Source organism: Chaetomium globosum, genomic scaffold (assembly GCF_000143365.1).
Source record: "Chaetomium globosum CBS 148.51 scaffold_2 genomic scaffold, whole genome shotgun sequence".
Taxonomy (NCBI): domain Eukaryota; kingdom Fungi; phylum Ascomycota; class Sordariomycetes; order Sordariales; family Chaetomiaceae; genus Chaetomium; species Chaetomium globosum.
In genome coordinates this window covers 4,428,906-4,442,045 of record NT_165977.1, presented here as the reverse complement: position 1 = coordinate 4,442,045, position 13,140 = coordinate 4,428,906, and the positions used below count along the sequence as shown (strand labels likewise).

Genomic DNA, 13,140 nt, shown 5'->3' with positions numbered 1-13,140 from the left:
GGGGAGGCGAGGATGCCAAGAAGCCCCGTATCCCCGTCCGGGCCCATACCAACAACAACAACCCTCTCCAACCACCTCCCCACCCCCAATCCCAACCCCATCTGATACACAATCCCACTCCCCACCACCATCGCCGCATTCAACCCTCCATCCCCGCCCAACAACCCCATCACCGGCCCCGCCAACGCCACCGTCACACTGCGCGCCGCAAACGCCAGCGCCGCCCCCGCAGGCGCCACCCCGAGTCCCCCCGCCCAGCGCCGGCCCCAGCGCCGCATTCCCCAGGCGCGACCGCCGCCGAGACCCCCCACGCGGCCCAGCCCGCCGCGCGAGAAGATGTGCCGCCGGTGGGAGTACAGCTTCAGGCCCCAGGCGACGAGCCCGGCGTTGAGGAGGGTGGTGGCGACGTCGCCGGCGGTTGGGGTGGTTGGAGGCGTTGGGCGATGGTGGATGATGAGGGTGGAGAGCGGGGTGTGGGTTTGCAGGGTGGCGAGCATGGTGGGCAGAGGGCGGCGGCTGAGGGCGGCGTCGGTGAAGATGTAGGCGATCATGGTGAGGGAGGTCCAGAGGACGGGGTTGAGCAGGCCGGAGAGGAGGGTGCGGAGCCAAGAGGGGAGGGGGTTTTGCGGGGATTTGATGGCGGTTTGGATGGCGAGGGTGGTGAGCCAGGTGGAGAAGAGGAGCAGGGTTGCGAGGGGGACGTCGTTGCCGCTGTGGTAGCGGAGCGGTAGGCCGATGGTGAGCGTGAGCAGCCAGCAGAGGAGGAGGATGGGGTTGCGGAGGGCCCAGAGTTGCAGTTGGGTTTGGAGAGGCGGGGTGTCAGTTTGTGGGCGTGTTCTCGGTGCGTTTCGTCGCGGTGTGGGCTCGTCCGTCTCGGAGGACTCTGCTGAGGAATCGAGGCCGATGGTCAAGGAGCTTCCGGAGGAAGAGCCTCCGCATAGGGATTTGACGGGCTTGCGCGGCTTTTGCGCACCCAATCTCCCCCCCTTTTCAGCATCGGCACCCTTGTCCACCCAGAAATGTTTGTCGTAGCGGACCATGAGACACTGAAGTAAAAACGTAAGGAAGTAGGCGAAGGATGTGTTGAGAAGGCCCGTCAGCGCTTGGAGAGATTAGCCAACTTTCTGCGTCAGATACCTAGCTTGATCCGCTTACCGAAGCAGACAATGATCATGCCGATGCTGCGGACATCTGATACGGGGCCATTGCAGAGCATGACAACCGGAATGGTGAAGCCGATGGACATGTGGCGGTTCAGAAGCTCTGTCTGCTTCGGTCAGATCCGAAAGGCAAGAGTATCGAGCATTGGTACTCACAGCATGCCGTAACCGCTTGTTGTAAAACTCTTCGAGGCCGGGGGCGACGCACCCACACATAAAAAAGGCCAGAAATACAGCAGCCATGGCCAATATGGACGCGGGAAACTCGGACTTCTCCTGGTCCAAACCAAGTTGGATGGCAGCTATCATCAGCTGGGCGACCAAGGCAAGGACAACTGCAATGGCTCCATCTCGCAACCTCTCTAGCAAGTCTATCCATTCCCGAGACAAGGTGGTTGCTGCCCCAGGGTTCGTGGAAGGAGGTGGACGCACGGGCAACGAAGCCATGCCGGTCTCGGCCCAGTCCCACGGCACCGGCGCTCGGAGAAATGAGGGGTCCAGCGGCGAGCAATAAGTGGACGGCAGATTGTTTGCTTCTGACACAGGCACACGCACGTCAGGCAGTGAGACATGGCCTTGGACGAAGCTTGGGAGCAAAAGTAGGATGGCGACAGTTGTACTTTAAGGGGACAGCAGCGGGAACAGCCCGTGGTGTCTGGAACACACACTGCAGCGGACCTGATGTTTGTATTCCCCGGTCCATGCTCCGGCGGCCGTTCTGACGGTGAAGCCCGGGATGGGGCCCTTGGGCCGAATTTAGTCCTCAGCTGAGTGTCCCGGTACAAAGACCGTCCCGTCACGAACCAAACGGGAAGTTGGACTTGTTGCCGAACCGTGGAGATGCCCGCCAACCGGGAGAAGCAGAGAACCGGGGTCGATCCAGCCGCCGAACGAATGAAATGTACAGATTGGGGTGTTGCAGAAGGCTGTGTTTGCCGGTAAGGGCTCACGACATACCCCGAAGTGATGTGCTGAAGCGACACGTCAACATGTCGGTGTAGGTTGTCCATTTTCGGGACAGAGTCCCCCAACGGACTTTGGGACGCCTCGGGTTGCGACTGCCTGCGTGTTTGTGCCAGACAGAAGAGCAAGGAAGGTGCGGGGACAGGGTACTGCAGGAAACGAGCCGGCGTGGTTGTGGAAACGACCCGACAACGGGACGGGACACGGGGAGGTGTTCCCCGCCGGGGTCAGCACATCTTGATTCCCTCATCGAGCCCCAACCCAAAGATTTCCCCGCTGTCTGGCGACCGAAATGGAAGAATATCCCCTTTCCATGTTATCCATCAACCCGACCCTCAAACGGAGTGTTGTGCCCAGCCTCAGTAAATAGCCGGGTTGGATGGTCCACATACGGCCGGCGAGGAGCCGAACCGGCGTGGCTTGCTCGGTACTTGGACGCCACCGGGGACGCCCCGGCAAACGCCCTCGGCCGGGCTGCGGGCTAAAGGTTTAGGCCCCTCGGGATTGGGAGAGGCTGGGCACGGCTCACGTCAGGATGTCAGATAGGGAAGCTGGGATAAACTGGGGGCGTAAACCAAATCCGTGCATTGTGTGGACCGACCGCAAACGAGAACAGGAAAAACAGACCAGCCGGCGACAGAGCCGTCAACAGGACGGTGGGAAGCCGCAGGGCCCCGACGTGTGGTGGCGGATATGCGCATTCCCGCTTCGCAACAACGGCTGGCTGCGGTTCGAGCCGCCGTTTATCCAGGTGTATGGCGGCATCACATTTTGTCTCCAGAGCACGAGGCGGCTTGCCAGTGTTGGGAATTTGTGCCTAGTTTGCGAAGGGGGTTGGGAGAGAAAGGCTGTGAGGGCGTTGGACGAGCCTTCGGTCCGCGACGCAGTGCTTGTGCTGCGTCACTAAGCTTAACCTGACCGTCAGTTGCTCAGATCTGAAGTTAAAGGATTAGATGATGCCAGGCAGTCACAGTTCGGTTATTTCTTTTGGGTAGGGAATCTTTCTGCAGAACACCTGGGTGCCACCCTCCCATCGTCCGGGGCGGCCAAACGGTTCTGAGTTGGCATCTCACAACAGCGCTCTCGCCTCAGCCGTTGCAAAGCCTGATGTTGTGTTACGTCGCTGTTGGGGGCTTGGGAGGGCCACAGTGCTTTCCGCCGAAACGGAGGCAGTGGCACTGGCAGCATCACGCTCGCCGCCAAAACGCATTGGGAGCACCAGCGCTGCCCAGTTGAACAAGACTCGGCCGAAGCGTTACGATGATCCCCAGAACCATAAAAATGCCTGCCAGCAGAGTAATGTAGAGGAGTGGGACCTCACTGCCGCTCGGGTTAGCCAAGTTCGACGGGGCCATACATCTAGCGTAATCCGGGAAGCGCAGCTGAAGGTACCCTGTGCCCTTCCGGGCTGGAGGGTTTCCAGGTCATGGTTTGCACGCGTTCAAGACAACACCCAAAGTGTGGCCGCCGTTATATCGTCCATTCTCGGTTCAATTCTCCACGGATAGACAAATGACTCGACAACAATTGCCGTTTGGCCATAAAAGAAGCGCTCTGCAGTCGTGTGCGCATTCTTGAACCGAGTCGGAGGGCCTGGAAGCGGGCGCGTACGAATTGGGAAGGTGAAGTTTATGATGATGCTTGGTAGAACCTGTTGAACTCTGTGCGAGTGCGGAATGGCATACCATGACACCTTGACCTTGGAAGATCAATGACTTCCATTTGCCGGGAAGAGAGAAAGCAGGCGCTGAACCTGGAAATGTTTGGATTTGAAGGCAGTCACTGGCACCTGCCTGGCGGCCATCTGCCGGAGGGCTGCGGGAAACAGCAGACGACTCACAACAGCGAGCGGCAGAGCAAAATTGCCAAGGTAGGTAGGTACCTTCCAGGTTACCTTTAACAGGGCAGGTACGAATACGGACGTAACGAAAATGTGGAAGGACCGTGGCGAGCTTTCGCGAACTCTTCTGTTGTGGAAGGAAGCAGACGTCAGGGCCACTTTGATGCCGCGATTTGGCGCGAAGCATGGGCCACGGCGCGTTCAAAGCGTTGCATTAGCGCGGGGCAACGTGGGGCAGCCCGGCAGATGCATCCAGGGGTCTCAATCGTCTCCAAAACCCAGGCTCCACATGCAACTTTTGGCGACGAGAACAAGCGAGCATTGTTTGAAACGACGACGGAGATAACCACCTGACTACTATACGCAGTAATAACTCACTTTCATGCTGTGGCCCATTCTCTCGATCCTCTTCCGAAATGAACGCCGAGTCACTGATCAGGATCCTGCGGGCGTACGACGTGTCGTTGGATGCAGCAGCGGTGAGAGCAGCCGTTTCGGCCTCTGACTCGGCCCATCTTGTGCAATGGGCTACGCTTCACCTCACTCCCGATACGCTGCTCACCGTCGACGAGTTGAACCAGTCCGTGGGCTTCCGCTTCTTACTCATCGGCATCCATGCTAATATGTCCATCCAGATATGCTGCCCTCGGAAAATCGGGTGTGGCCGAGAAGCTTGCCATGTCGTCAGACCTCACCGCGGCTCGTGTTCTGAGTGACCAGGAGATCAAGGACGCCATAGACGAACTCAACCGCTCCACCAAGGCTATTACGCGGCATACCGAGGCCCTCAAACAGCAACAGGAAGCTCTCGGACGCCTTGTTGATGCCGGCCGCGAAGGCAACAGGGAACGCGTCGCCATTCAAGAAGGCCGGGCCCGGAAATGGGAAGCTGAACGCAGCAACCTCGCATTAGAGGTATTTCCTACCACCTATCGCGTGTTTTCTCAAGTGTCCCATCCTGATCTTTGACCAGGCAGACGAGCTCACGCAGTCGCTGGGCTCTCGCATCCGCGAACTCGAGCAGCAGCGCACCGGGGCTGGTGCGACAATCCAGCAAACCGTGGACACGTTGTTCCGCTCCGATGACAAACTCTTGTCCAGTCTTCAGAAGCTAGGGTGGGAGTTAGAGACTGAAGACGGCGAGGAACAGAACGACGTCGCTCTGCTACGTGAAGCATGCGCAAGGTTCGCTCCCCGGTCCCCCATCTTTTACCCTTTGGTCGAGACTTACAACGTGACAGGCTGATCAAGTTCACCGTGGAGGGGATCCGAACGAAGTTAGACCGCCTCTATCTCGAATCTCTTGAGATGTCGTCCCAGTCAAGGCCCCCTCGAGTTTCGGCCGACCAAGTATCGGCGTTACAAGAGGAGCTAGAATCCCTCTATTCGGAACTTCTCCCGGTGGCCCAAATGTCGACCGAGCAGCAGTTTCTAGAGCCAGCGCTGAGGAGCCTCGCCACAAAGAATGGTCAGAGCATAGCCAAATCGGCCCGGGCAACTAGCTACGTGAGTAGCAGCACCGTCTGCAGAATGTTCTCCGCTAACAGCACAGATCCACGATTGCCTAGACTATCTCATTGACCGTGCACAAGACATGATGGCTCGACTAGATGCATTTCAGGCGTACCAATCCGCTACCGATGCCGTTCTCGAGGTCGCCAAGCCGGAACTGGACACCCAGACACAAGTCACCGAGGCATCCCCTACGCGGGCGACGAGTGCCAGACAACAACAAAATGACATGTCCCCGGTCCGTCCTCGACCCAAGCAGCGGTCGAGGTACTCAACTGGCGCGCCCGGAATTGGCAACGAGCCGCCACTAGAGGAGATCCTGCGCGCCCTTGCTATCAATCTTTCGCAGGACGACGAAGCAGCCGATGATCTGCGGGAACAGGTCAAGATTCTATCCTCAACGCTCGATAGCCGTCGGAGAAAGATGCGGGATGTTTCTCTCAATGTTCAACAGAGCTTCGAGGGGGTAGCAGCAAAGCAGGTTGCCGACGGGAAGCTGGCAATCCAGCTCGTTCGCGACTCCATCCTAGCCGAGACCTCATTCGGGGGCGCCCGGCTCATGGATCCCGAAATTGAGGGGTCCATTGCCGTCCTTTCCCAAGAACTAGCCACCGTTGATGAGAAGCTGAAAGGCATCGACGTCGGGGTGAGCCAATTGAAGGGTAGGAACGCGAAAAAGGACGAATTTATCAGCCGATGGGGTTGATGAGTCCGTCCTTCATTCAGCTCCGGGCGTACATGTTCGACCACAAATGGCAAGTTGCGGTTTACACCCAGGCCCCCGGTGACAAGGAAACGCAGAACCATGCTCCACGCAGCATCCCTGCTTGGGGACCGTATCCTCAGGGGGTTTCGTCCCGCCCATGGGACCGAGAGCGAGACAGCGAGTCATGCTCCATGCCATGACATCACCACGACGGCCATACATGTCAAAGGGCCAACAAGCTTGCCGTCCGTCCACCCGGAGGTCCGACCACAGTTTAATCTTGCTTGACATTGGATTACAAGGACTCAACATGGAGAAAGCCAAGAGCACGATGAAGAAGGGACTGGAGAAGGTAACCAGGATGGACGAGAAGGGTACGCTGTTCTTCTCTCTGTTTCCCCGGCGACAAAACTCACTCTCCGCTTCTAGCCATGCAGGAGGACAGGAAGGAGGCTCTCAATACCACGGGGCCGACCCGGGAGCAGCACCCGGACATGACGGGCGGCCTGGACCCAAACCTTGGCAGGGCGGCGCATTCTGGAGACCCGACCGGGTTGACCAGCAAGGACTCGCTGGGTGAGCCGGCTAACAAGCCGCGGACCTGAATGCGGCCAGACTGCGTTGGAGGACCTCGTGGATGTGGCTGGGGATTTGGAGGCGTGGTCAGAGTCCGCTGAGCACAGGTCAACATGTAGACCAATACTACCTGCTGTTTGAGTCGTGCCACTTGATGCCGTCATTAGAAAGTAGCCGTATCGGCCTTACATTCTCGCGCCCACCCCGCCTCTTTGCCATACGCTCACTCATACTCTCTCTCATGCGAAAATTAGCCTCTATCATCGCCATCGTACACGCCCTTGCCCCTCATCGGACGCAGGCTTCACCCGGCCTCCCGGCCTCCCAGCTGGCCCGGACCAGAACCACACCGGCCATCGCTGCGTCATGCACGCCGTTCACGGGAGACTTGGTCCGCTCTCTCCGTCTTCCGGCAGCGCGGCCAGCAACGCGACGGGCAGGATCGCCACGCCAGCGATCGTCAGGACAAAGCCGCCCGTCACGCCGTAGAAGATGGCCAAGGTCACGACGCACATGAGCAAGATGCCCATGTACAGCACGTGCACGACACCGCAAGCCGCCAGGAAGTACTCGAAAAACCGCTCGTCCTAAATTGCCAGGAAAGCAAATTCCAAGTCAGCTTCATTTCTTCTGTGTGATCGCCGAAAGCACAGAGTCAACGTGTGTGGGGGTGGGGGTTTGAAGAAGAAAAAAAAACCGAATCCCGCCCGTCCCCCCACGTTGTCTGTCTATCAGTCAACCACCCCCCAAATAGGAACCGCAACCCAAAAAGAAAACCCGCAGAAAAAGAACCGAATCCGAAAGCCAAAAGAACACCCCTGACAGAGAAAAAAAACCGCCAAAAAATAAGCAACACCACCAAATCCCCCCTTCTCAACAACAAAAAAAAAAAAAAACCACTCACCACCCTCCACCCCCCCAGCTTCCTCCCCCCCTTCACCCCCGCCACCACACCCACCATGTACATCACCACCAGCTGGTCCAGCACATAGTACAGCGGCGCCCACCACGGCGAGCCGCCCGTGAGCACGAAATGCGCCGTGTTGGCCACGCCCCGCAGCACGACGGTCGCGGCGGCGCCCTTGTCGCGCGTGTCCTGGAAGGTGAGCGGGCGAAGGATGTGCGCGCGGAGGTGTGTTGTTAGGGTTGCGAGTGGGGAGAGGGGGGTTGTTAATGGTGATGGTGATGATGGTGGGGGGTTGGTGGTGGTGGGGAGGGTGATTGGCATTTTGGTTGGGTTGGTCAGGCAGGTTTGAGGGTCCCGTCGCTTTGGGTGAGGTGGTTTCTGCTGCACCGTCTGCACGTGGGTTGGATGGAGGAGTGTGTTGGGGCTGGGGACGGGGATGAAGATAAGAGATTGTGGGTTTCGTGGGGTGAGGGGCGTTGTGGGATACCCGTGGGCGATGCTGTGGTGGGAAGTCGTCGGCCGAGGAGGTTGTGGTGTTGAAGATGACTTTCTTTTTTGGCTGGCGGCGCGAGGACCGTGTCATGATGCGACGCTGGGATGGGAGGGAGGATGCAACGCCAAGCCCCCTTTTATGCAGGGGTTCTGGAACCCAATTTCAGCAGCTTGCAGATTGTCAGCCCGTCAGCGACGCGGGCTTGGCACGGCGCTTTTGGAAGAAGCATCACGACAACGTTGCTGAAGATGCTGTGTGGTGGAAACGTCTGTCGAGGTATCTCTCTGGGCATCTGCTTGTGTATTCGCCATGGCAGTGACCTCCCTCTGACTTTCACATGGTATTCGGGATGCAGTCTCAAAACAGCCTGATGCCTTAGCTTAGTTGCCTCCTTAGTCCTGAGCAGGAAAAGCACAAAGCACCTGAGTCCGACTTCGTTGACTGCATTCGTGTATGTATTTAGTTGAGTTGCATTTGACTCCATGGTACCTCGTACAGTGCGGCGATGGGCCCACTGACTCTCCGATGGTTCAGCAACCTCATGGAGTCATGGTTCTGTGATATGTGCTCGTATGGTATGGCCCATCACAAAAAGAAAACTATCACCGCAGTTGAGTAGCTGGAGCCTTACGCCCAAGGCCCTTTGCACCGCTCAGCAAAGGTCTTGCTTACTCCTAATCTCTAAGTCACCTCTGCGGTCGTTTAGCGACTCGTCCGGCGCATTGCCAGCCGAGGCGTTACCGCTTGAGTTTGTCGACGAGGAGTGTGGCTACGCCGTGGAGGAAGCACGGACATGCGGCCTGTAAGTCTTTCTGGATTCAAAGATCCTCTCTATGGGACAGAGGTACGAGCTTTCCGAGTCCCTAAAGTCCATCTTAGACCAGTCGCTGCGAGCTGAAGTCAGAACACGAGGGAAAGTACAATGGGGGTCTGGAACTCTGGATTGCTCACCCCCTAGGTATCTATGCGCTCCCAATCTGGATTGTATCGGGTGAATTACATGTTAATGGGTGGGGTGTGAATGTAGTCCCGCAGAGCCTTGAATATGTAGTTGCTATCTTCCTTATCCATATGATTGGGCTGCTCCAGGTGGTTGTGTTCTTCGATGAGGCCCAGACAGGGCATCCCCATGTTTTGTTACTTCCAAAGCCCTTCCATTCCATTGGGTTAATCGGGTGACGCTCAACTGATAAATGCCGGTCCGCCATCTGACAGTGGTAGACACAGAATCAGAGTAGAGGCCCATGGGTGTGATAACGACTCTCATCATGCTCTCGTTCGCAGCATTGATGTAGGGTTCGTAGGACTAGAAGACCTACCAACAGTGAATCAATACCCTTATATCATGATGAATAAGTTATCTCTATGCGAAGCACCACAGGAGCCTCCTACCTACCTTCGTAGCTGGTGCGTGAATAAGATAGGTATTGGGAATACTTTGATGAACCTCAACCGGAGGATAAACAAACGACAGACACCGACAGCCGCACCCAACTTTAGAGCCAGTTCTGCATGTCTCCCTGTTGTCACTTTCTAGGAGTGTTTGTTGCGTGGACTTACTTCCCAATACGAAGTAGGCCCTTTGAATCCACTACTTCTCATCGGACCTTTCGACGGTCTTCGTTACTTAGGTAACTACTCATTAGATACCTAGGTAGACAAGGCAATAATCACTTCCAGCATCCAGCCCGCTATTCATTGCTCAGCGTATATATTATTATTATTCCTACACCGCTATGCCCTTGGGCTCGCCGGTCCAACTATCTAGCTAGTTGTACAGGAAAACCGTCCTGGTTTCCCCGTCGGACTAAAAACCTGTCCCGATGTTACCTTGGCCCGTCTCTTCAGAATTCGTCGTGCTACGGTTGAAGGGAGCCTACCCAGCTCCCTGCATTCCGACATCCTGACCGTCCGCCTCCAAGGTATCCGTGGCCTCTGGAGTCGTAACCCCTAGGCCCCCAACACCGTCTCCTCGGTCTCCGGTCAGATCCGTATCAACCTTCCCCGCAAAGGTCAGCTTTCCTTGCCTCGAACTCCTTGCAGCCTCCTCCTGGGCTATGAGAAAGCCGGGGGGTCGGCCCCGTGGTCTCTTCCTTTTTCCCGCTTTTTGGAAGCCATCGTCGGCCTCCTCCAGGGTGGACGCACCCCGGAATGTGACGCTCCGCATCCTCCGTAGTAGTCTCTCTTGCTGCTGTTGTGTTTGTTGCTGCAAAGCAAGCTCAAAGGTTCGAGGCCGGAAATGGTATGCCTCCCTCGCCGCACCCCGGGCCTTCACTGCTTCCAGGCACCACCGTACCCAGCAGCGTATATATTGACATAACAAGCATCGGGCGAATGTACTGTGCATGGAGAGTATAGCATATCCCTATTCGTAGTATTTCACTGGGTCCCCCTTATATCCTTTCACTATTAGCATCCTCCATTCACTGGGTTCCTTGACGACGGGGCGGTAACAATACCCGATCTCATTTCCGTAACTATTCTTCCCTGAGACAGGGGCAAAATGAACCTGGCGATCGATCGTACTAGTGTATCGACCCCATCACTGGTACATCGAGCATCTTGCTTGGTCTCTTAGCCTGTCTCACTTTTTTTCTTTTGCTTTTTCTCCTCGTTTTCCACTCTTCCTTTATTTTTATCCTGCCCCATCCAACCCCCCCCCTTCCCCACCCGGGCTTTCTTCGTGATTTACCTATGTAGTTAGTGTCGAGCTAGCTGGGTAGTCTAAGACATCTTTGCTTCTCCCACTCCCCCACCTACCAGGGGCATCACCCTGGCCCCCATTCACTGGCCACCATTCCACCATTCTCACAATCCCGTGCATCTGGACCGCCGTCGCCGCCCCAACGCCTTCAGCCTCCACACCCCGTCCCACAGTCCACTCCACCACCCTCACCCGCTCCCAACTCAACTTGCTGTGTGAGCGGCTCGGTGAGGTGGCGGGGAGGTTGCTTTTGGGGCGGCGGTTGTAGTTGGTTGGTTGGGGGGGAGGATTGCATATGATGAGGGTTGTCATGGTTCGGAGCTGGAATTCGAGGCCCCTGGAGACGAGGCTGTTGAGCGGCGCTTCGGCCGCCTGGGTGGGTGGGTTTTCCCCGTATGGGGAATGGTGGATTCGTGATTACTTCGTGCTTGCTTGTTTGGGTGCCCGGATCGGGAGACTCCATCAGAGCGGCTTCTCGCTTGTGGGGTGTCAATCTCGGGACTGTTCTCCGGAGTGGTCTCCGGGTTGTTGGTTGCCAATGCTCGTGGCGCCGACAATTCGGGTCCCAGTTCCCCGGGCCGAGGATGGAGATGCGGCTTGAGATCTACAAAGATGTGGTTGTGCACGGTTCATGGAAAAAGCGCATCGGCATCCCCGGACCCCATGGAAGAAACAAACTTGCTGCCGGCTACGGCGCCGGACTGGGTCCTGGAGAGATTGTACCACATGTGGAAACGGAAAAAAACACGGATAATGCGTTCCCGTTCGACTCTAAGTCCGCTCAGCCGGCCCGGTGGAAGAGATGCGCAGAGGTGGTGAAGGGGTCTTTGCGGAATTTGGTGCATTAGTGGCGTAACCGTCAACCAGTAGGAGGCTGCCATCTCGACAGCATGCAGTTGTGCACCCGCTAGCTAGCATGGATGGATGGGCGCGGTGTTCTTGGTAACGATGTGTTGATGAACAGTTGGGCCACGGGCGTCCCGGTGAGCTGCGAGGTGAGACGGGTGTTCGAGTTGCGCCGACCTTTGACCCTTTGGGTCAGGAAGGCGTCCACAACAACATTGCCGCCAAGGGTGGTTCGGAAGACACAATCAAGCATTGGTGGGTTGCGGTCGGCCCGGTGGTTCTGGGAGAGCACGGGCGAGGCGTCGGCCTTGGGATCGTCCAGGCTAGCCAAAGAAGTGAGGATCTGCGATGTTAGTTCAGCTGGGAGGCTTTCGAGCCGAGAGGTCCGAGACACTTCAGTTGTGGGGCGATGGTTCGCGGCTTCGGCCTTTGTGAAGGCGTGAAGGCTAGGTAACAGAAACTCCAGACACCAACAAGGTTGCGACTGCGCGGGACACGGCTCTGCATCCCCTCTTGATTCTCATGGCGAGTAAGATGACAAACCTTGGCTGACGGAAAAATTCAAGCAAAAAAGGGATAGTGGGTGTCTCGGAAGAAGTGTGATATTGCAAGCTATCAAGCTGTGTTTCACCAGGACATGAAGTCACTCATCAGTTTACCAACGAATCCTCCATGACGTTGAACACAGAATTGCCAAGATCACCTGACACGGGTTGCATCGTCGGCTCCGACAAAAGTGCGGAAATGGTGTCAAACTGTGTAACCTGTGCCATGCCAGTTGGTGGCACAAACATGTCGGCACTTGGGCCGCTCGGTAACCAATCCGGTTGAAGACGTCAAGCGACAGTAACGACATGCAAACTACACGTTTACATGTTACAGAGGACTAGCTGCCATATGTATGTGTGTTGATATCTGAAAACTGGGTATATTGAGGCACGAGTAGTAAACAATTCGCATTACTGGAATAGCAAGTACCCCTTACAACAACCCCTTTTCCTCAACGCTGATTACAACCTCCCCTGTGCTCCCGCTGCAAACACACACCACCGCCATCCCCAACCTCATTAGTTGCTGTTTCATCACACATATTCCCCCCTTCACTCTCACACCCCCTAGAAGCTGGAAGTGCTCAGCCGCACATAGCATTGCGTCGGCTCCTGCTAAACCTCTGCACCGTCTCGAAGCTGTTTAGCTCCTCAGGGACCTTGTGGAGCTGAAAGTGCCAGACCATCAGCGCAAACTGGATCTACAAGCTCGCATTGGAAAAACGCTTGTCAAAGCACGCGTCAGGGACCCAACCCAAAACGGCAGCCTCGGCCCAACCCTGGGATCAAACACCCTCCCCTTCACCCTCCCTCCTCAGGATAGCTGCTTTCGCCCATCGCTGCGGGTTAAAGGGCCCAAGTATCCTTATCCTACCACCTCCCCGA

General features: G+C 56.7%; 5 protein-coding genes across 5 annotated transcripts in view; 1 reads left to right on the top strand and 4 right to left on the bottom strand.

Annotated features, from left to right (window-relative positions):
* The window catches only part of CHGG_03515 (uncharacterized protein), a gene marked incomplete at both ends in the record, with an annotated part of 1,911 nt that extends 665 nt beyond the window's left edge, over positions 1-1,246 (bottom strand). Inside the window, 2 exons of the mRNA XM_001230030.1 lie at positions 50-1,102; positions 1,156-1,246. Coding sequence (XP_001230031.1) covers positions 50-1,102; positions 1,156-1,246 — 1,144 coding nt within the window. The remainder of the gene's footprint in view (positions 1-49; positions 1,103-1,155) is intronic.
* A 3,133-nt stretch (positions 1,247-4,379) lies between these two features.
* Positions 4,380-6,381, top strand: CHGG_03514 (uncharacterized protein; the record flags this gene model as incomplete). Its single annotated transcript, XM_001230029.1, has 6 exons — positions 4,380-4,588; positions 4,677-4,878; positions 4,937-5,148; positions 5,205-5,469; positions 5,585-6,121; positions 6,202-6,381. The coding sequence occupies 6 exons, from the start codon at positions 4,380-4,382 to the stop codon at positions 6,379-6,381; spliced, it is 1,605 nt and encodes a 534-aa protein (XP_001230030.1).
* A 753-nt stretch (positions 6,382-7,134) lies between these two features.
* On the bottom strand, positions 7,135-7,985 carry CHGG_03513 (uncharacterized protein; the record flags this gene model as incomplete). Its single annotated transcript, XM_001230028.1, has 2 exons — positions 7,135-7,344; positions 7,662-7,985. The coding sequence occupies 2 exons, from the start codon at positions 7,983-7,985 to the stop codon at positions 7,135-7,137; spliced, it is 534 nt and encodes a 177-aa protein (XP_001230029.1).
* A 1,235-nt stretch (positions 7,986-9,220) lies between these two features.
* Positions 9,221-10,504, bottom strand: CHGG_03512 (uncharacterized protein; the record flags this gene model as incomplete). The annotated part of the gene is made up of 4 exons (XM_001230027.1): positions 9,221-9,463; positions 9,718-9,764; positions 9,832-9,848; positions 10,038-10,504. The coding sequence occupies 4 exons, from the start codon at positions 10,502-10,504 to the stop codon at positions 9,221-9,223; spliced, it is 774 nt and encodes a 257-aa protein (XP_001230028.1).
* Positions 10,505-11,009: 505 nt separating this feature from the next.
* Positions 11,010-13,140, bottom strand: part of CHGG_03511 (uncharacterized protein) — a gene marked incomplete at both ends in the record, with an annotated part of 4,083 nt that continues 1,952 nt past the window's right edge. Inside the window, 3 exons of the mRNA XM_001230026.1 lie at positions 11,010-11,465; positions 11,892-12,167; positions 12,367-12,471. Coding sequence (XP_001230027.1) covers positions 11,010-11,465; positions 11,892-12,167; positions 12,367-12,471 — 837 coding nt within the window. The remainder of the gene's footprint in view (positions 11,466-11,891; positions 12,168-12,366; positions 12,472-13,140) is intronic.